The sequence below is a fragment of the Epargyreus clarus genome, unplaced genomic scaffold (assembly GCF_041222505.1).
Source record: "Epargyreus clarus isolate Ecla_fem2 unplaced genomic scaffold, WU_Ecla_fem_2.2 ptg000007l, whole genome shotgun sequence".
NCBI lineage: Eukaryota > Metazoa > Arthropoda > Insecta > Lepidoptera > Hesperiidae > Epargyreus > Epargyreus clarus.
The window spans coordinates 11,439,514-11,463,005 of NW_027332215.1; the positions used below are offsets into that span (position 1 = coordinate 11,439,514).

General features: G+C 36.4%; 1 protein-coding gene across 2 annotated transcripts; it reads right to left on the minus strand.

The window, feature by feature from the left end:
• Nucleotides 1–374: 374 nt before the first annotated feature.
• On the minus strand, nucleotides 375–19,733 carry hig (locomotion-related protein hikaru genki). Of its 2 annotated transcripts, none has more exons than XM_073074627.1 (10): nucleotides 19,453–19,733; nucleotides 18,930–19,021; nucleotides 18,099–18,201; nucleotides 17,351–17,439; nucleotides 16,729–16,888; nucleotides 15,572–15,751; nucleotides 14,217–14,351; nucleotides 12,795–12,938; nucleotides 12,313–12,522; nucleotides 375–2,145 (listed from the first exon to the last, which is right to left on the minus strand). In XM_073074627.1, exons 1-10 carry the CDS (start codon nucleotides 19,532–19,534, stop codon nucleotides 1,883–1,885), a joined length of 1,458 nt encoding a protein of 485 aa, XP_072930728.1. In that variant the 5' UTR covers nucleotides 19,535–19,733; the 3' UTR covers nucleotides 375–1,882. The 2 variants fall into 2 exon arrangements, with proteins under 2 accessions (XP_072930728.1, XP_072930729.1); XM_073074628.1 differs by having other exon boundaries at nucleotides 15,578–15,751; nucleotides 19,453–19,727.
• Between the last annotated feature and the right edge of the window lie 3,759 nt (nucleotides 19,734–23,492).

Below are 23,492 nucleotides of genomic sequence, written 5' to 3' on the forward strand. Positions count from 1 at the left end.
TTTATTTAATACTGTATTTCTATATTCAAGGAAGAATGTGTGTACAGCCTCTGTGGCTACTGAAAGTGATTGTCGAAAGTTACATTCATCATCATCATAATATGGGCTACACTCATATAATAGGTCATTAATTTTATCAATTGCTGTGCTAAATACTGTCCGTAACGCAGAGAAAAGCTAATTACTTTAGATTAATAGTTACTTAAATTTATAGTGTTATGATGATTGTATGCTAGCTTTGGAAGTTTTTTAAGGGAAATGGTGTCTTGTTTTTGTTATTAAACACATACTATCCTCTTTCCCTGTATAAAATATCTCTCACTAAAGAAAAAAGTCATATCTTGAAGGAAAAAGCATTTTTCAGTTATAATATATTTATTTTCAATAATAAACATTAGTAAAATCAACATAATTAATAACAATATTACATGAGATCGAATTTGAACCTAAATCTATGGTATAGATAAATCAACAATTTCAAAATATGATCAATATTATTAACATAGTAAATAGTGATGAGTTAACATTCTGAACATAATATAACAAAGGCAAACACATAATATAACAAGACTGAAAATAAAAACACAATACATGTTAATATTACCCATTAATAATTATTTTACGAGTACGTTATGAACGCAACATCTCATCTCTTTCCATATAGTCTTAAAATTAGAATAATCATGTTTATCTTTTCATTTTGTAAAAACAATGGGAGTGTCTATTGATACTCCCATTGTTATATTCTAATGGCATGGCACACTTTTTAAGGCATAGATTAGTTTGTTAAAACTGGTGCGTGAGCACAGAACGAATAAATTGCTCTAGACCGCCTCGTATGAGACCTACGCAGGCATATCTGGCGAGCGTAGCGTGGTATGAAGTGGTGGTACGCAACTGATTTCAAGAAACAGTTGCTATGAGATTTGGCACCCGCCACGCGTGATAAAGCCGTGCTCGCGTGCTCGGGCTCCCTTAGCTCTGTTTATACTATTTTTCAATACAAATAAGCGAGCGTGCACCCGCGTCAATCTTCGCGGACGTCCTAAACGTGTAACAACGCATTTGTGCTCAACGTCTGACTATACTTTCGGATCGGTATTAAGATGTCCATAAAGAAATGAATTGAAGCGTGCGCGTTTGTTATTTAATTAATGTAAACGATAAAATTAGGAATGTTTTCATTATCAGCTCTATTTGTCCATACATCTAATTTGGTAACTTTAATAGGTAACTTCTTTATTACTTCTCGATAATACTTATGAATATTAGGTACTTACGAGTTCTTAATATGTGGTAATAGTTTTTATTATAATTAGATTCTTATTTGATAATAATTGATAGTTTAATTATAGGAAATGTGTTTTTGTTCTTAATACTAATAGAAACGTATAATTCTCATAGGAAATGCATTATGTTATGCAATGGAGATGACGATACTTTTCGAAATAACTTTATTATACAATCTTTTTTAAGTTTCCAATATACTAAAAGCAACGCCTAGTGTAACAAGACTTTTGATCTTAATCGAATTACAGGAAATCTAAATATAACAATTTCAGTTTAGGATACCGGCATTTTCTTGTAACACAGGATTATGTCCGTGTGTGTCGTGCTTATGCGTGAGATCACACGATGTAGTCCTTGTGCGTCTCAAGTGTGTGTAGCTTACATGACAGGAAAAGCGTCTATGCGACGATAAGATGCAAGTGGTACACATTCGGGCAATAAACACACGACACTCCCCGCACTCAACCTACCTTTGTCTCTCAAAAGAATATTATAATATTACCTGAGAAAGATATTTATCGATAACTCCATTGATAATGATTTTTGTCAACCTAATTTACAACTTAACTATTTTTAGGTACGACACGTCCAATTACTCTTCAAAATGCACAAGAGTGGTATTCTCTATGTAAATGGTATCGGCCTTTCGAATTTGCGATGGTGGGAAGCAGAAAGGCGGCGGGTGAGACCAGAAACCGTTTTCAGTGCACACTATTGACGATTCGCCCACCACTTCGTAACCATCGTTGCATGCATAAATCATTAGGTCTCCCACGGGATACTTCCCGTCTTTCGAAGACGGTGACGTCAGCAGACGCCCGTTCTCTGGAATCAGCGGGTCGGGACAGTATATAGCTGTGAACAAAATATTACATCTAAGAATCAAAATATATAAGAATCGTAATTAATCAGTACACGTAATTAACAATTATCTTCGTTACAAATCTAACGTGTTGTTACAATACCATCCAATATCAACAATAAGCATCATTGGTGTAATCAGTATTATTTATGTAAATAAAATCAGAATGCTTCAGAAGTACCGATTACAACTGTCGACACCTTTTGCACTCTTCCACTATCCTTGCCCACATCCCCGTCTCCACATACACATGTAATAAAACTCAAATTTTCATAGTAGGTACCTAGTTAGTCCAATAGTTACTTATGTCACAATGGTTCTCGGATTTCAAATAACTGATTTTGATAAACTGTAGCCAAAAAGCTTCCCCAAGATTTAATAACATCTGACTGTTAATTTTAGATTATCGCAATAAAACAATCTCAATCAAATGTGTGAAACTTTATAGCAAAACATTGGATAGATCAATTAATCTTATGTTAATTTGCAAAATGTCTATGGGTTTTAGTCACCACTCTAAACCCCTAGTCCACATGCTACCTTGGTTCTTCAAGGTGGCAGAAACCTCTGTAGTTTGCCTCTGGCGACACCATGTCACACTTATTTCTGCCTGCCATAACAGCAGTGTTAAGTGCTGCTGTGTTATGGTTTGAAAGGTGTGGTATGGAAGGCATACTTTTCCGAGGCATTCCAGCATAGTCCTCAAGGACAGCACCGCATCTGTTAACCTCAGGTAAAAAAATAATCTTATCTGGAGTTGATTACAGATGTCCATGAGTGGCAGTAGCCACTTACCATCAGGTAAATTGCATAGTAGTCTGCTACTTCTTTAAAATAAAAAACGAGGGATGGAAGTACAATCATGCTGTATTTGAGGTTGTTTGTCGCTTATTCTTTGCTCACTTTACAAACTACACATAAGAATTGCATCCTAAGAGAAGGTGAAGGCAATGATATGAAGACTTTGTATGCTCATGGTATCGCCCTGTGTTTTTGACGAAAAATAAGGACGAGGAAAAGCGAAGGACTCTGAACAAACTGCAATTTTGGTTAGTCATAATTAGGACTAGAGGTAAAACGATACAGGGAAGAAGAATTTTAGAGACTGTGTATTATTCCTGACGACCTTTTTTAGCGGACTTATTCTTAACAGAGGTGATAATGATAAGTTCCACCCTAGGCGACATGAACGCAATCTACGTCAATGTTTATGACAAATAAAAATAAATGTACAGCATTCGTGCTTATCAGCAAAAAAACTATCACACCCGCCTCTGGTAGAAATGAAAATGCAGAAGCAAAGTGTCAGCAAATACTGAAGGTTACATAATCAAAAGAGCTTTGATAATTAAGCGAAAGTGAAGGCAACAAGAGTCCGGGCTTGTTTAAAAGCAGATAAATAGTAAAACCTGCCACTGCCAAGGGACCTACCTATAAATTCGTCAAGACTGCTTAACATTGTATATACCTAATCCAAATTATCGTCGATTAGGTTTCAAGATACAGCTTGAGAATACCCAGAAGTGTCATGACGCATGACGCATCACAGTATCTGATGTGAAAGAGCGTAAATACAAGAAAATTTTCATAAGCATTACGGAGCTTGCAAACTTTACCTTAACGTAAAGAATCGTAAACACGTCCATTATTTGGATGCTTACTTGGAAGTATTTCAATCGCGATTCAATCAAGTCTTATTTTTTAAAGATACCTATTAGCAAATAACGATTATTTTCTTAATGGCGATGAGAGCAATGACGAAAATTAAACGGTATGGTAGACAACGGCTTGAATTTAGGCTTTAACACCTGTCATTGATAAGCAGTAATATAATTTTGGAAGGCGGTAGAGCCAGTAATTCCGGTATTACAGACCATTTCTACCGTAAAACAGTACTTGCGTTACTGTGGAAGGGTGGATGCAGTGGATACCGCCTGACTGACATATGAGACGACCATTTAAATCCTCACGATTAAATCCTCAGGAGTGACAATGCATTCAACGCTATTTGGAATTGGTGACGGATGTCCATGGGGGCGGTAACCAGTAAGGTAGACGAGATGGACTACAAGCTCGTTTGCTTATTCCAAATAAAATGTTATATTAAAAACAAACTGTTCTGTTTTCATTTATGTACAAATTCACTACAATTGCATGTATCCGCACTGCAATTGCTTGTTCAGACACGTATATTTTATGTACGATAGACAAATATATCTAAATTTGCATAAAATTTGATATTAATGGATACTCTACAGTAAAGACTGGTAGTTTGGAATCTGAGCCTTACAAAGTCTGTTAAGTCTGGGCAATGAGAAGAGCCACTGAAGGCTAGGAAGAAGGAATCACTAGGATGGCCATCTACGCGACCATTTACTGACGACACAAAAGCTAATTGGCGCCAACGAACACATACAATTGGTGGAAAGAATCAACGCAGAGGACGTGTTTCTGATAAACAGAAACAAAGACGAAACTTATGTTTATGGACAGAATGAACTTCTTGACCAGAAGACATGATCCAAAAGAGCTAGGACCGTAGATAAGTTCATACACCTTGGCTCCCTTGTAACCAATGATAACGACTGCGAAAAGGAGGTGCTGCGCAGAACACAGCTAGAAAACCATTGGAAAAGATATGGGAGGATCAGAGGCATCAATAGAACAACAAAAGACAATTTTAGGACACTTATCTTTTCCACATTTCTATATGTTTCAGAGACTTGGACGTTGAAATCCAGGAAACATAATCTTAGGACACTTATCTTTTCCTCATTTCTAAATATTTCCGACTTGGACGTTGAAATCCAGAAAAGACAATCTTAGGACACTTATCCTTCCCTCATTTCTAAATGTTTCAGACTTGGAAGTTTAAATCCAGAAAACATAATCTTAGGACACTTATATTTTCCTCATTTCTAAATGTTTCCAACTTGGACGTTGAAATCCAGAAAAGACAATCTTAGGACACTTATCTTTTCCTCATTTCTAAATGTTTCTGACTTGGTCGTTGAAATCCAGAAAAGATAATCTTAGGACACTTATCTTTTCCTCATTTCTAAATGTTTCCGACTTGGACGTTGAAATCCAGAAAAGACAATCTTAGGACACTTAGCCTTTCCTCATTTTTATATTCTTCAGAGACTTGGTCGTTGAAATCCAGAAAAGGGGCAAGAGTTGATGCCTTCGAAATGTGGTGCTGGTGCAAACCGTTGGGTTTTGTTTAGACAACGCGCAGAAACATCACTTCAATCCTTTCAGAACTGCACATAAATAAAAGGGTATCAACGGTATTCTTTGATTACGTGGCACAAGATCAAGACAACTTACAAAGTTGATAGTCGTTGGTCAAGTGCCTGGAAAAAGTAGGAGAGGTCACTAACCCGATGGACAGATATTGTAACGGAATGGTGCAACACAGTTTACCATTTCAAGGTACTTTGGTGGAAGACTGTTATATATAGTGCTGTTCTCGGCCCTCAGATAAGAGGAATCGATTACGAAGACTAAGTTAAAAAAATCAGCTTAAGTTAGTCCGACGCTCGTGCAGTATGGTTAGCAAGATTTCATTATTATATGTAAACAATTCAAATTTTAATATATAACATGTGTTCTTTATTGCCAATATTTTGACCCAGTTGTACGGATCGTGGTCCTTTAATTTCGCGATAATATAAGTCTAAAATCATTTAGGTGATACCACCAAAGGGGTACAAATCGTATTTAGACTCCTATGGCAAAACAGCGATACAATTAGTATAATTTTTGGCTAATACTCTTTCTGTTTAAAGGGTGAGGTAAGAAAGAGAATACGAGGCGTTCCAACTTAGGGATCAGGGGTAGCAACTCATCTATGATCACACTTAGGTAGGACACTAATCCTGACACTAATCAATCAGACGAGATAATCAAGTGAGTTACATGCTCGTTTACTTTTTATGTATAAATAAAAACAAAATACTTTTGCGGCATACTTGTATATTTCGGCATCTTTAATATGGCGTGATAAATATAGTAGAACACTTCGTGGTTCAACTGATCATAATAGTGATTAATGCTGCTGTGTTATGGTTTGAAAACAGTAAGATACATTTATAGAAAGCGTTCAAATTAGACCTCAGAGCTAAGTATCTGTGACGAACCGCGAATAGACTATGGTTAAGGATTCGTATTCGATTTTACGTTGATGACTATTTACATGGTGGCAGTGACTACATACCATAAAACAGTTGGAAGGTATTAGTACGATTCGAAAGGGTAGGTACCACCGTCACACCTATTTATAACTTGAAGCAGGTGTTGATCCCGGCTGACTTACATATGTAGCGAATATAGTTCTCAGAAGAAGAAACGCATCTGTGGTCGACTTCAGGTAGAATCTCTTAAAAGTAGTTGATTATAGATGTCCATGGGCGGCAGTAGCCACTTACTATAAGGTATATAGACTGTTAGAATCATTAGTTCAGATACAATCACGTTTTAATAAATGTTATAGTCCAATTTAGGCAGTATTTGTCCTGAAAAAATAACATTTTACAATATATTATGAATATTTATCATGACCATCGCCAATTCAATGATTGCTGTAGCATAATACCGTTTAATATAAGCATTGCAATTTTAATCGCATATTATTCCGATATCTCGCTATACGCACAATACAAAGATCACGATGAAAGTTTTGTGCCGTTTAATTTCAAGTAAAAAGATAAGTACGTATGTTCATAACCAAATCATAAACACGAAACATAAACAAGAAGCACAGACTGCATTCGCCAAATTTGATTCGCAAAATCTCTCTGGACCCACGCTATACTGTATATAATTAATTTAAAACACATATAAAAACACAAATGCTTCTGTACGAAAATCACATCTTTAAACGCGATTCCGTTTCGACACCAGCTCTGTACAATATCATTCCCAAATATAGCAATTTGAAAAACAGATTTTTTCAAAAACTATAATTATGAAATGCCTTAATTTTCACTATTTAACGTAAAGAGACCTTAGTGTATAAATGGGGCTTATTATGCATTTACTTTTAAATATACGCTGCTGTGCAAATTTTTGAAATTGCAACTCATAAGAAAAACACAGCCCTATATTAAACATTCGCGTGATTCCCTGCTAGGGGCAGAATTATATCGTTGTAACTTAATCATTGTAATGATCACAGTAATAAACGTGTTGTTCTAGCTAAGAACAGCTTCAAGCATGTGCACAATTAATTCTGAGAGATTTTTCAGATTGTTCATGATTGTTGCTAATCTATCTTCATTGTACATAAATACTATATTTTTAATATTTTTCAACTCAGCTCAGCTTCGCCAAGCTATTCAGGGGGGCAACTGTTGAATCAAGCGGTGTTTTATGCTTTTTTTAGGGGGAGGACACTCTTTTTTTAGGGGGGAACTATACGTCTTATCGACGCCAAACTAGAAATCCAATGTGTAAGACGATTTTATATTAGGCGGCAGCTAATCCCTCTAAGGGCCTCTACCCCTGACAATGCCGTTAGCATGTTATCTTCCTGGTGTGGGGATTGGTCAAGGATGCCCATGGCCATCTGTAACGCATCCCATAATGGATTTCTGCGTGAATCCACACAGATTTGTTTCTATCCCAATGAATTAAAATATAACATTATGATGCAACCGTCTTTCAACCAGATGGGAGTGGAGTGATGTACCAAAAAAAAATTATTTATTTTTTATTATGCCGATTTCTATTCTCGCAAAGCTCATTATATTTCTATTAAATTCTCCCTTTATTACATTTTGTAAAATAGTGAACATTTTCTGTCTCTCGGTCCGCTGATTTCTTTACTTACTTACTTACTTACTGTAATCAAACCCAGATAAGATAAGATTTCTATCAGAGGTCGGCCACCGATGCGTGCCAAATTGAAATGCGGAAAAATGTCTGCCTTACCACACCCTGCAAACCAGAACGCAACAGCGCTTAACACTGCAGTTATAAGGTAGAAATATGTGTTTCGGTAGTGCTGCTAGAGTGGTACCATAGATGGTTCTACCATCTTCAAGTTGTGTGTAATTACTAACATAGCTACGCGACACAGGCGCTTTACGCAACAATAGCAATGCGTATGCGTCCATGGTGCCAGCTAAAATATAATAAAATATCGAGCGAAGCCGCTGGCAATTAGTAATACATATTTTAAAACCATAAGTTTTTTGTTAATAATATAATAGGAGAATATTTTGGAGGACCGTGGGTCGAATCCTACCAACACATCCAACCTAACTTTTAGAAATGATTTATTATTGTAACATTAAGTAAATGTAATCTAAGTCCTTTCTTCTTTTTAAAGAAAAAATACCCATATTATGTGCCCGTTACCTACTGATGGCTAATTAACTTCTTCAGGAGTCTCACTCTGTTTATAGATAATATAATATTTATTTAGTTCTGCTCTTATGTCTGAGATATGGCACAGCTTTAAAAGTCGCGAAGCACTCTTATTGAGCACAAAACATATTGCTTATACTGCATAGATTGCCGCAAAGCAGTAGAGGTTTATATAAAGGCTGCGATTTTAATATAGGATGGCTCCGCAAAGCAGTTATTGCATATTAATATAATGTCGTCATATTATTATTTATCCTTAGTAAAAAAACACATACTCTTATGCAGTAAACATGTGGCAACACAGCAGTGCCTGTGCCGCAAAGCAGCAACAGCCTACATGTAATATTTCAATTATCTTGAGAATTTCTTGGACCATTATTTGACCTTAAGGAGCACTTGTCCAATTCATGGCTTATTTTTAAACGCAACTGTTCACTTTGTGTCGCTACAGCAAAAAGAACAAACATTTATTTAGTGCTATTTTTTTAAGAAAGTCGCTTCGACCAGAGACTTGAGATGAGATTGAGAATTGCATTCAGTTTCATTACGCCCAGACTAATCATCATTTTTCCTTCTATTTATTGATTTATGTTTGTCAGCTAGAGGTGGTTTAAAAATTATTAAATTTATTATTCTTTTTGAGTACAGCCCTATCGAATATATTCAATTTTCATATTCCTGAATATAGCTTATGGCTAGCTGAATATAGCTTATATAATAGGGCTTACTAGTGATACATTAATGTTACAACCATCACATCTTTGTCTTACAACCACATTTTTAAACTCGTATAGCTCGAAATTCTACCATTTATCTTATGTAGCGTCTATTTCCACGCATTAGGGCTCCTTCAATTATAGAGACATCTATAGCCAGTAATAGGACAATAATAAGAACCCCAGATACCAAGTATCTAGTATGTGGGAATCAATAATTATATTGATTTTATAATACTCAATTATATTATAATTACTTGACACAGTACAAATTCAAGCAAAGCATAAGCTATGCGGCGTTAGCACTTTGCAAAAAATATACCAAATTAAGTATCCCTATACTAAGCAAACCTATATAAGACATACACTTGTCTTTTTTTTTAATATAGAAGTAGCAGACGAGCATGCAGTCCACCTGATGGTAAGTGGCTAGTGCCGCCCATGGACATCTGTAATCAACCCCAGATAAGATTACCGCTACCCCTGAGGACTAAGTTGGAACGCCTCGGAAAAGTCTGTCTCCCTTACCACACCCTTTAAACCGAAATACAGCAGCGCCTAACACTGCTGTTATTAGGTAGAAATAGGTGTGGCAGTGGTGCCGCCGGAGTCGAACCACTAAAGGTTCTACCACCTTCAAAATGATGTACCATCTTTTGACAACCGAACGTTTGACCCCATGGCCATAACTAAGTTACACTTGCTACATTTTATCAAATGATAAGTAGTCAATACAGAAAGGTTAACCACTAACCCATATGATCTAACGCCCCATGCTACATCAACGTGAAATATACTTCGGGTATATAACTGTTGCAAATATTTACAAGCTCAGCATTAAAACATATAAAGGAAAACACATCACTATAAATCTGACTGACACTTCTGGAGATTACCGCATTCAAACGAACAATCAATATCTTTATAATACTGGCATAGATTGCGAGTAGGTTCTGTTAGTTCGGCTTTCTTGGAATTTCTCCGCACTATAAGTTATAATGAGCATATGCTCATGATATACATATGCTAATACGCATATGCGTAAATAGCGTGATGCATTAAGTCGCCTTGCAGTACGTTTATAACGTACGGATCTTCGCACAATATTTGTAAATGTTATTTAAACAAACATTTCTCATAAAGCATTGCAAAGCTTGCATATGTGTCATTATCATCTAAACTATTATTAATTTTAAATTTTGTTTGCAATGAAATACTTTACGCAGCGCTGCGCTCGATCTCGCTACACAACCAAATAATTTTCATCAAAATAATTATTATTTTACCATTATATTACGTATTAAGCCATCAGTCGACGAATATCATACGGCAAATAAAATAACTCAAAATAAATAACTCGCTATTGCAAACGTGAGCTGATTGCAAATAAACATTTAATTTGTTCAAGGAGGATATTTTTTTATAGAGTAGCAGACGAGCATGCAGTCTATCTGATGGTAAGTGGATACTGCCGCCCATAGACATCTGTAATCAACCCCAGATAAGATTAGTTTCGTGCCCAGGATCGGCCAGAAATGCGCCGCTACCCCAGAGGATTTACTGGACCGCCTCGGAAAAGTAGGTCTTCCTTACCACACCTTTCAAATCAGAAAACAGTAGTAGTTTTATAGAATTTATACGCTCAGCCACAATTGAAACAAAATATTTATCTCATGTATTGCATTTTTTTTATGACAGCAAAACGGTAATATAGCCCCATCTGTAATCAACTCCAAATAGAACAACAATTGTACTAAAAGCAGCAACGCAAATTGCAACGTTTATTGCTACTATCATACAGACCCCCCATCGAAATATAAAAAATATGTATAGTTAAGTACGTGTATCTTTTTTTTTTCTTCTCGAGTGGGAAACCTTCAAAAGGTACCCGGTGCAGTGGGAGCGACACGGGGTTATGTGGGATTCTTACCGCACTAAAACCCCCCCGGTGGCCGTCCTCAGCGCTGCGTAGAGGACTCCGGGATCTCCAAAGGATCTCAACCGGAGTCCTCTCAGCGCACTGCCCCGTCGGGCTCCGCCCAAGTGAGATTGAATCACCCCACCGTCCGATGTACACGACGGTATGCGAACACACATGTCGCCGTCCTTCCCGGGGTCGTTGGCCGGACGGTTCGAGCTCCCACTCTTACCACCCGCAACCCCGAAAGACCCTTTTAGTCGCCTCTTACGACAGGCAGGAGATACTGTAGCCCTATTCTGGTCCCGGAACTACAGGGACAAAGTACGTGTATCTGTCCACGCAACAACTAGATAAAGAAGTACAAAGACAGTGAAAAGTATTCCCTAAGTCGGCCATTGTTCCACGTCAATATAAGATGGAGGGGATCATGTTCATGTATGTATGCTATTGGTCCGGATTATGATTTATCAAAGAAAACACTATCAACAATATTTTTTCAATTGTATGAAGGCTACCAATCGGCATAGAGAAAGCTACGCCTATAATTACACTGAGAGGATATGTATAGAAATGATAGTTCTGGAAGCCACGATCCCGCATTAAGACATTTTCACTAATCAACCTCAATTGGACTGAGATTATGTCTGACATTGGCCACACTTATTTGCTTGCTTGCTTTATTACCCGGAAAATAAAATTATTTACATATATGTTTACCCTAACAGTGCCTTTATACCAGAGATGAGGTAGCTAAGCTACAGATGTGTGACAAAAGTATCAATAGGATATTGCTTCCTATTGTTGGATTTGACACACACCGCTTAGCCTTGTATAGTTCGCGCCAAACTGCTAGTCTGTCTTGAAGTTGTTGCGAACAGGTGTAGTCATACAATTTGCTATGGCGACGCGATTCATTTCTAATATCAGAGCGGACTAGCAGTTTTACGTGGACCATATCGACGGCAACAAAGAACAAACGGCTATCTACAAGTAGTGATTTTGTAGAAAGCCGTTTCTTCTTTGCTGCCATCGATATGGTCCGCGTAATACTACTAGTTCGCTCTGATATTATAAATGAATCGCGTCGCCATACCAAATTGTACGACTACACCTGACGTAAACCGCTAACATAAAGGTAGCGCAACACTCACGCAGACAGTGCGGCGTCTCGCCCGACCAGCGGCCGTCGTGCTCGCACTCGAGTCCCGGCGGCCCGACGAGCCGGTAACCCCACGCGCACGCGAACATCGCGCGGCCGCCGAACGACGAGTTGTACTCGACGACGGTGAGGTGCGGCCCGAGCGAGCGCGGCGTCGGACAGAACGTTTGCTCGCACGTCGGCGGCGGGGATGACCAGCCGCCTGGAAATACAGTTATATACATTAATGATAACAATTTTTATCATGCTTTATCAGGAGATATGAAGTTGTGACAACCCTGCTAATCTCTAAAATGACTGGAACGATTTTGACGGGACTTTTATTACCTGCCAATAAACCTTTTGCTATATGCCTTTTATTAGCTGTTGTAATAAGGAGTAACTTAGGCTACTTATATTAGATCTAGCTGTGCACCTGTTTCTTTTTAACGCGGGTGAAACCGCGGGGCACATCTAGTAATAACTAAGACTCACCGTCACCCATGCACGTGAGTATGGAGGAGCCATTCAGATGGAATCCCGGCTGACAGCTGAAGTGTACCGCGTGACCGAGATGGTTGCCCTGCGCGAACTGCCGCAGTCGGGATGTCGACACGTTTATCGGAGGGCACACTACATCTGCGGATACAATTTAAGATATAGGAATAATTAAAAATATACCTAACGCAAGACAAAGGGCAGCTATATATTGTTTTTATTTTATTTTATAATATAGGAGTAGCAGACGAGCATGCAGGCTACCTGATGGTAAGTGGCTACTGCCGCCCATGGATATCTGTAATCAACCCCAGATAGGATTAGATATTCCTACCATCAAACCGGAACACAGCAGCGCCTAACACTGCTGTTATTAGGTAGAAATAGGTGTGGCGGTGGTGCCGCCGGAGTCGAACCACAAAGGGTTCTACTACCTTCATGTAGTTTTAGGGGTCACCAATCACATCACAAATTACACAAATATCAGGTGTTTCAACTTATTTCTCAGGGGTAGTTATAGGTATGCAATTTAGCACACATTATATTAGATATCACCTTTGTCAAAGGTTATCTGTGCGTGTTGGGGATTTTTGAAAACAGCAATTTGTAGTCAGCTACATGAATGATTTTTCAAGTTCTCCAAGTAAAACGTTTTAAAAAATGCAATCTTATAAACAATAAATTATGTAATTTGTCAATAAAAAGGATCAATTTTAAACATTCTCATTAGAAATTCGTAATGCAAAATATTCATAAACATATTCGTTAAAATTTTCCACTTCTTAGGTAGTTTAATAACCTGACAACATTACAAGCAAGTAGCGCCCCTGGGACACTTACAAAAAAGTTTGTCGTCTTCGTTTTAGTAGTGGTAGAACCCTTTGTGGTTCGACTCCGGCGGCATCACCGCCACACCTATTTTTACCTTTGAAGGGTCTGGTAAGGGAGACTTATTTTTCCGAAGCTTAGCCTTCAGGCGTATCGACGCATTTGTTGCCGACTTTAAGTATGAATCTAATTCTATCTGGGGTGGATTACATATGTCCATGGGCGGCAGTAGCATACTATCAGGTGGACTGAATGCTCGTCTGCTACTCCTGTCTTAAAAACATCTATACTTCCATTTCTTAAAACTAACAAACATTATATCTTATTTCTTTTTTTTGCTCTCTCTTTCTCTCATTCTTTCTTTTTTATGGTCTCCTTCCTCCCCTTTTTTATCATTTTATTTTATTTCCTATTTATTATTATTATTATTTTTTAGTAAAGTTGTACTGCCTTTAATTTTTCTGCACATCCCTAAGGTTGACTGGGAGAAAATGCTATTTAGCATTAAGTCCACCTTTTGCACCACATTGTTAATATGGTCAATAAAGAGTAAATAAAAAAAAAAAAAACATAGTGCACGTGCAAACTCACTAACAACTCTAATGAGCACTGTGTTCGTGTGCCCGCCGGGCGACGTACACGTGTATTGATCGCTGTGTCGGGCCGACATCTTGCTTAACACCAGGCGGTAATGCACCTCCCGCTCACCATCGTCCGGTGACCACGCTGGAATTTAAAAAGATTTATTTAACAACTAATAATTGTAGAGGTGGTGGAGCGGTCACCATACTAGTCTGACGTGTAGAGGGTTCCGGGTTAAAATCCAGGCAGACATATATGCAAATGATTAATTTATTCAGTTTTGGGTCTGGGTGTTTGTATATTTATCTTTGTGTGTCCATGGCAACTACAACACGGGAAATCCTAGTATGAGGCTGGAGTGTAAAAAACGTCTCTATCTATGCATCTAGCATCTACTGTTTATTCATAAAATTTCAGCTATTGAAGTTGTCAATAGCTGACAAGTGTGATCCAGTTGTTATAACATAATATAATTATTGTTTGTGACATTTATAAATTTTTGTACAACATAATCCTTTAAAAATGTACCATTTAATTGATTTTCAAAATACACTTTAGGTTTGTCAGGAGCACGAGAAAGGTCACCCACACGATGGACTGACCAAATCATATCAACCGTGGGAGGCCCATTGCATGAGTGCACTAGAAAATCGGCTAGCCGCGAGAAATGGTGAGACATCGTGAGGCGAACTACATCAGGCCCCCATGAAAAACAAGAAACATGATGACCACAACCGCTCTGCCAAGCGGGCAATGACAATGAAGAATGTCAGGAGCAATGTTAAGATTGAAGATTGTCTTAGTGATGGAATAATGATAGAGAATGCTTGTTGACAAGATTGGTCTTTCTTATTTTCTGTTCTATGAAATGCCACTAATCAGATTTGCAAATTAGGGATAGATAGTTAAATGAGATGATCCAACGTAAACTTCAAAACTATCACCCCTAATATCGATATATCTATATCAAGACTAATAAAACAAGGTTTATTATAAATGAATGCCAGTTGCCATATATTATCAGCTAGACCAGTGTTCCGCAAACTTTTTGTGCTCAAGGTACATCTACAAGGTAAACCAAAGAATTAGATGAACGAAACAACGCCGCGCTCGTGTTTTTTGAGTAAGTATTTTAATAACCCTTACTTACTAAAATAATTTTATAATAAGGTTATTATTTTTCCGCGGCACACCAACTAATGATCACGGTATACCAGTGTGCCACGGTAAACGGTACACTGAGCTAGACTACATGTTCGTTTTCTACTCACAACCAAAAAATAATAATTGCTTACAGTACAGTTACATGTGATGTACGTTACGATATTATAGACACAATATCATTCCATTAAAGTCATATTAACCATTACCAGCGCTATGTTGCCCGAGCGCCTGTGTCCACGTCCACTCGGGGTCGCCCAGCGCCCGCGGCGACACACAGTTGAGCCACACGGTACTGTCCGGGTATACGTACAGCTCGCCGGTGAGCTCGACCACCGCTGAGCCGCTCACTACCACGTATTGGATTGTTGGTGGTGCGTCACCTGGAAAATTAGGTAAATGATTACAGATCAAATAACGATACCTTCTTGCTACTGCTGGGTACGGGTCACCCATTAAAGCCCACTCCACATTTTTGTGACAATCTCGCGAAAACGCGAGAAAAGCCTGATTCATATCGGCTTTAGATGAGAAATAGCGCTAAACTTGAAGATGATGGCATTTTACAAGATTTTTGAAGATATCTATGTGTACTAATCTAGCACAAAAATAATTTGAATAATTGCTTTTCTAGCAGACTATGAATGATGTGAATGATGAGGATCATAGGTTTAAATCTCAAGTATGCCACTCTCTTATTATTTTATAGGCTTCTCTAAAAAAAGTTGTCTAGGACATGTGAAATCTTGTCCCTGTAGTTCCGGGACCAGAATAGGGCTACGGTATCCCCTGCCTGTCGTAAGAGGCGACTAAAAGGGGCTTCCGGGCTTGCGGGCGGCAAGAGTGGGAGCTCGAACCGCCCCGCCAGCGACCCCGGGAAGGACGGCGGTATGTGTGGTCGCATACCGTCGTGCACATCAGACGGAGTGGCGAGCACCACTCTCGCCTGGGCGGAGCCCGACGGGGCAACGCGCTAAGAGGACTCCGGTTGCGTTCCTTTGGAGATCCCGGAGTCCCCTACGCAGCGCCGAAGACGGCCACCGGGGGCGGTTTTAGTGCGGTAAGAATCCCACATAACCCCGTGTCGCTCCCACGGCATAGGGTACCTTTTGAAGGTTTCCCCCTCGTAAACAAAAAAAAAAAAAGAACATGTGAAATCTACCAATATCTGATCTACCCACTCATCTGATCTCACTTATGCCACATGCCATGCCATAACACCGTCACCGTTCCAGTACATTGGAGCGTCCCCATACACTCTACAGGCAAATCTACGCAGGTATACTGCCCTGTAGACCATATCTTTGTAGTGTATGACTAACATAAGAGACTAATAATCTAGATAAAAAAATAGTGATACCTGTAAAGTTGGTTACAACTGTAGTGGGGACACATTCTGGTAACTTGGGCACCCACTCTCCATTCTCGCAACGCAACGTGTTGTCACCTTTCATCTTGTACAAGCCAAAGTGCTTGCATTTTGCTATGATTAAGGAACCATGGGGAAAATGGGTCTCCCTCTGCAAAGAGGAAATCAGATTACAGGTATTTATATAAAATAGTTAATTTTGTAGGAATATGAATGACCATAGTATGAATTAACTTATTAAATTCTATCCCTATAGCTCTGATCCCTTATATGCCTCCTATATATCCTCCTCATTCTCACCCTCCCTAGGAATAAAATAGCTTATGAATTACAAAAAACTCCCTATGTCACAAGTGATTCAATCTTTTTCTTAAATTACCATTAATAAGGTAAGGGATTAAAAAAGGTTATTGAGTTTTGATGCTAAATAAATAAAAATATAGTGATTGTTACTAATGCAGTTATTTCAATATCAATTTAATGGATAGCAACACCAGTAGGCTCTAGGAAAGTATAAGGAAGGACTCCGACTTTATTTTAGACCATTTATAGTCATGTTGTTAAGTATTAGATGATGTTTGCTACCTTGATTACAAATCAGAAGATAACTAACCTCAATGGAAGAATTTTTAAACGAAATAGCCAAGAGAGGATGATCATGGCGGTATAAACATTCCCGGAGTATAGGCTGGAACCTGCCATCTGGAAAACACAAGAACCATTGATGAAGACTACATAAAGGGTAATTGGAATAAAGAAGGACATTTATAGTGAAACAATACATGAGCAAAGTTCAATCATATTCTATGAAGTTATATTTCATTTGGCACATTTAGGGATAACAAACAGTGTAATTTTAGTGCTGTAGGAAATTTTGTGTGTTGATATAACACACTATTTATTTTTAGTACATACTTTCATCTATTGAGCTCAGTTTAATTTTGTTAAATGCAAAATAACATATTTTAATATTGACACCAAAGAAATATAACTTTTAATACATGCATACGTAAAACATAAGTACACAGCACACACACACACATTCGTTTGTAACATCTCATGCAATATTGATTGGTGAATTAACTGTTGATATAATTTGAATATATTAGTTGCCCTTTTTAAAATCATTTTTTTTTAATCTCCTGAAAAGTATGTCCTAAACATAATATTACAACTTCAATATCCACACAAACAATAACATTAACACACAAAAACCATGCAAAGTAACAAAATAAATATTTAATAGAATTAATTTGCATATTCAGAAACAGCCAGAAAATCTTTTAAAGAATATGCCTTATACCAATTCAAGGATATTGAAACAAGAAGATAGTAAAGTTTATTTGACCTTAAATATTAACCTGCTGTATTGGAACACAGAGGTCCAACCCAATTTCCATCTATACATTTAATCTTGCATATTAATCGCTCATTTAAAGGTCCGATTAATCCAGGGAACTTGACCTAGAATATAAATATATATAAATTTATAGCTAAAGGATATTGATGTTTATTTTTCAAAGTATTTACAGTTTGAAAGGTGATTGTTAGATTATTAATCTATTGTACTTAATTATAGTTATTATTCTCATGTAAGTGACAATTGTCTTCTATGAGAAATAAAGATCTTTAAACCTAAACCTAAAACTGGATGGTACCACCCAGTGGCGGACTAAGGTTATTGGGGGCCTGGTGTGGAAAGTTCAATGGAGGCCCTCAGTGTAATAAGTTGATTAGATTTTACAAAATGACAAATGTGCCATAGACTTATTCACCGAAAAGGATATATGATTCCGGTGAGCTGACACATTGTTAGGTACACAGATTTATTTTTTAGCAAATATGTTTGAGGGGCCCCCAGGATTGGGGGCTCGGGGTGGAAGACCTTTCCACCCCCTTAGTCTGCTAGAGGTACCATCACACTTATTTACAGTGTGATGCATTACTTGCATTTCAGTGGAAGAGTATAAATGCCGGCATACTTATACATGTGATGACTATTTTAGTTCTTAGGAGTGCAATGCATGTGTGATAGGCTTCAGGTAGAAAGCTTGTTTAGTAGAGTCCATCTCAAATGTCCATGGTTAGCACCTGTGGTGGTGACCTTACCCTCAGTTGGACTGCAAGCTGGTTGCTACATTGGTTGGTTGGTGGTTGTTGCTGTTGTTATATTATACAACGAACATAATTACCTCAGATATTTTGGAGAAATCAGATCTAAACCTTGTTATGTCCAGGTTGTCATCCAGGCTGGTCACATCTGGTAATGAGCATTTAAACTCATCTGCAAATAAGATTAAGATTGAGTGTTATCTCTCATAGTTTTATTCACGAGTATACTACGATACATAGCTATTTGCCCATGTGTTGCAAGAATAATATTTATATTTATTATCAAATAGCAGTAAGATGACATTAATTGCCAATTTTAACTGTCCTTGGACTGTTATGATCATAAAATAACAAAGTTTGAAAACTTTCAAACACAAACTTCCATTTTAGTTTAAAAGTAGTTAACATCAAGAATATAATTATATATTTATACAAGTTAGTCAGATTAGATTATCTTATAAGAATTTACTAGGGAAATAACTATACAGTCTAAAGAAGATAACAAACCATATGTGGCCTTTTTAAATGTAATCTACAGGAAAAAGAACAAAACTAGCCCATCCCTATTATGGCATAATGGAAAGTACATTTTGCATTACTTACCTGGCGGGAGGGTTCTATTCTCATCGTCGCACAACACTGCCGCTGTGTAGACGATAGCGGTGAAATAAAATATTATCAACATCTTTTATAAATAACTACAACCGCCCATTTATCACAGTATTCATTTCACTTTCCATTCCATGAGCATTACAGAGTACTATAAATAAATAATAATACTCTATGGTAAATAATGTTTTCTCAGTAGATATTTTTCTTTTATACTGACAGCAACGCACAGAAAGGTTTAAATTGTACATTGAAAATCTCATTAATAAAATATAATAACAACAACGAATTATTTTTATTTACATGTATTTTGATGCTTCAGAATCTTGGGATTTAGAATAAGTTTATATATTCTTTTCACGATAAAAATATATATTTTATTCTGTAGATGTATTTGGCCGAAAACAGTTTGTTACAATTTTTTTTGTGTGAATTTTCTCCTCGAGTCTTTCGAAAGTCACTGAGATATTTATTTATTTATATATTTATTGTAAAAGTAAAACAAAGTGATATTACAACAGGGCAGACTTAATGCCTAATAGCATTCTCTACCCTTGGTGAATGGAGACAATTTGCGGCGTTATCTGTTTAGGAACATACGTTCTTTTTAAATCTACTGTATTCTGCAACCATAACCATAGAGATTGAACGAAAATAATGTATCAAAAATCCTAAAAAGTCACTGGAAAATAAAATAGGCGGTACGTCAACGTCAGCTACATTAAAATAGCGCGAATTATGAAAACATCTCCGTAATATCTTTTATGATTCTTTTCTTTACAAAAAGAACGCTCTACACCGTCCCTGCGTAGCGTTTTTTTTTTATGACATTTAAGTTTTAGTTTCATTCGTATCATCGTATCTCATTCAATGTAATTGTCCTGTGTCTAGGATTGCCTGGGCCCTAAATTACTTGTATAAGCGAAATATTGTAACAAAGAAGAAATAAATTTTAACCAGTCCCCAGTTTGGTCAAGTAGAAAATAAAATTTAAGTTATTAATGTGTTATTTGGTTTTGAGTGGGATATTATAAATTGTATCACATCTGACCTAAGTACCTACGCAATGTACCTATACAAATTATTATGCATATGATTACCTAATTGAGAACATTCGTACAATAGGCTCTTTAGTACTCGACATATTATTTTACATGCAATAGTTTTATATATCATTGTTTACATGAAGATTTATTACTCATAGTTTATATATTTTATATGATGATGATGAATAGGTAGATAAGAATAACATATTTCAAACAAATTAGCATTGCACATATAAGAGGATACCTAGTCTAAAATCTGAAAGTTGAATTACATACGATTTAAATCAAGTACCTATGTATAATACCTAGTGAGATAAGAATGATATGAGCCATTTTTTCCATCAAGAACATAGATTAGTAAAGATACTTCGCCGCTTTGAAATTGAATGAAGCCACAAACGGCTTATTAGTAAGTTCTTTTTTTGAATTCTTGACAAATAAAAACAAGTTTAGAGAAAATTAACGAATAAATAACTACATAATACTGCGTTTACATAATAAATAAATAATTATTTAAAATATTTTAGGGACATTTTAGCACGGGGACGTGGCAAAACTTTTTTACTCAACTATTTCAATTCTCAAAACTGGGTACTTTTTTTTTCTTAGGAGTGAGTAATCTGTACTAATCTATGATCAAGAAAGAAAAGGTAAGTAATATCTTTAGGAATATACGTGTATAAACACCACATAAATCGAATTTATATAAGTATTCGAGAATAAAACGAGTAAAGTAGTAAGTTAGTAAAAAGAACTAAAATATTTTTGACTTTGTTGACCAAGTGAATATGTAACAACAAGTAAAGATTAGATACGAACTGAGCAAATATTAGGTCATCAAGATAGATTTGCATATAAAAAATGCGGTTTGCTTCGGTCGGCGCGGCAGCAAATAACGAATATCGTAAGGTCAGTAGATGCCAAACCATCACTAGGACCATGCTAACATTTTGGCTACGTTTCCTGCAATGTCACGGACTTTATATAGATATTTAACGGATTATTTTTAAGCACAGGGTTACAAATGTTACTCCATTTTACGTATTTCTAACAGGTTTAAAGTAACTCCTTATACACAGGGATTTTTGGCAATACCTGTGTTTGTAATCGGTGTAAGGATATAACGAACCGCCGAAGTTTTAAGACGGTTGAATCGTAAATTAAAAGTAGGTAAATACGTAACTGAACATAACGATATTAACGATGAGAAGGCATATTAAATAAAACACGTTAAATAAACATTTCTTTCATATATTTCGTAACATTGAAGAAAAAATACATATTTGCTTGTAATTGTATAATATTAAAGCAGTTAAGTAGATTTATTCAAGCACAACAATCTTGCTATCATAGTCAGGGTCGGGATTAGGTGAGAGCAAGTGATGTGGCTACCTCTGCAAGTGAGAGGCCCCCATAATACCCCCATAGACAAAAAATAGCCATTTTTCGACAAATCAGCAACCTATAATATTTTTTAAAGTATTAAGTGGTGTTTGCTAAACCGTGTTCAACACTATTTGGCAAACTTTTGATTTTATTTGGTGACAGTATTTTTTTTTAAAAGAAATAAATCCTCCCTTTCAATTTGATAAATATTTAGGACGTCCCCCTCCAACACCGGCCCTGATTATAATACCCCTAAGTTATTAAAAACTAAGAACTCTACATAATTTTTACATTAAGCAGAGATTAAAAGACATATTACAATATTATTTATGAATAAGGCCGAATAAGAAACCTGCACAATGCGTATACGTATAAGTAAGAGATAGGCATTATCCATTTTTTTCAATAAAACCATCTAAGAATGAAAGGAAAACGAGAAATACCCTTTACCGAAGTAATTTATCAGATAAATTCGTTTTCAAAAATAGTAGACGTAAAGAAGCATGTATATTAAGTAAATGCAATAATACCCAGTTTATTATATTATAAGTTTAGCACCAAGAAGGCAAAAAAGTGAATTATGTAAATAGATACTACATAAGTATAAAATATGTTATAACTACATAATATATTCCATATAAAAATGTATAAAGGCAGAAAGAGTATTCAAATGTAACTTAAGTATAATAGATCAAAAATATGGCAAAGTTCTCCCAGGCATATTTACGTCAGTCACATCAAAATGTAGGTACAATAATTTTATAAAATTTAAATTGATTTGTAATTTAATTTAAATATGTAATAATAAAAATAAAATAAGCCGTTTAAACTAATTAACATAGTAGGCAGGTCAACAGGGAATCCGTCGACTCGAGTAGGAAAATTTAGGGAGGATTAGTAATAGGGTTCCGTTTTTACTCTGGGTACGGCGTCCTAAAACTTAAACAGGATAAAAACGACGTATTATCGAAGCACAAAAGTCCTTACTAACAATTAATATAATATAGTTTTAAGTAACAATTAGATTTCAATTGACATTTGAAAATGTGTGAAAAAAGGATAAAATTAACAAAAAATACGGGAACCCACAAGTTTCATAGTGGTATCAATAAGCATAATTTGGATACCATTTATTAGAAACGTCGTTTTTAGGTAGTGGCCCGTGGTACTTATTGGTTATAGGTACCTAATCATTAAGGTATATTCATAGGTATATTCAAAAGTCGATCTCGTTCGTAATGTCATATTTAAATTATTTTCTGGATGACAAAAATAATATTTTTCAATTTCATCAAGGTAGTCAAACAGAAGCATTGCATATCTCTCCGTGGTTTAACATTTAAAAAAAGTAGAACTATAATATACCTACTGTTTATTAAAAATATATGTTTTACAAATATTGCAAATGTATCTAAGCAAAAGAACAACCTACTTACACTATAAGCTAGAAATACTTATATCTATAACAACGCAGTGATGTATGTAATCTTCTTCTTTTATACAATTAGAAATGATTAAGAACGAACTACTCATTATTACTCTTCATTATTAACATTATATAACATACGCTGCGAGCAGAAAAATATATGAGTTATTATAATT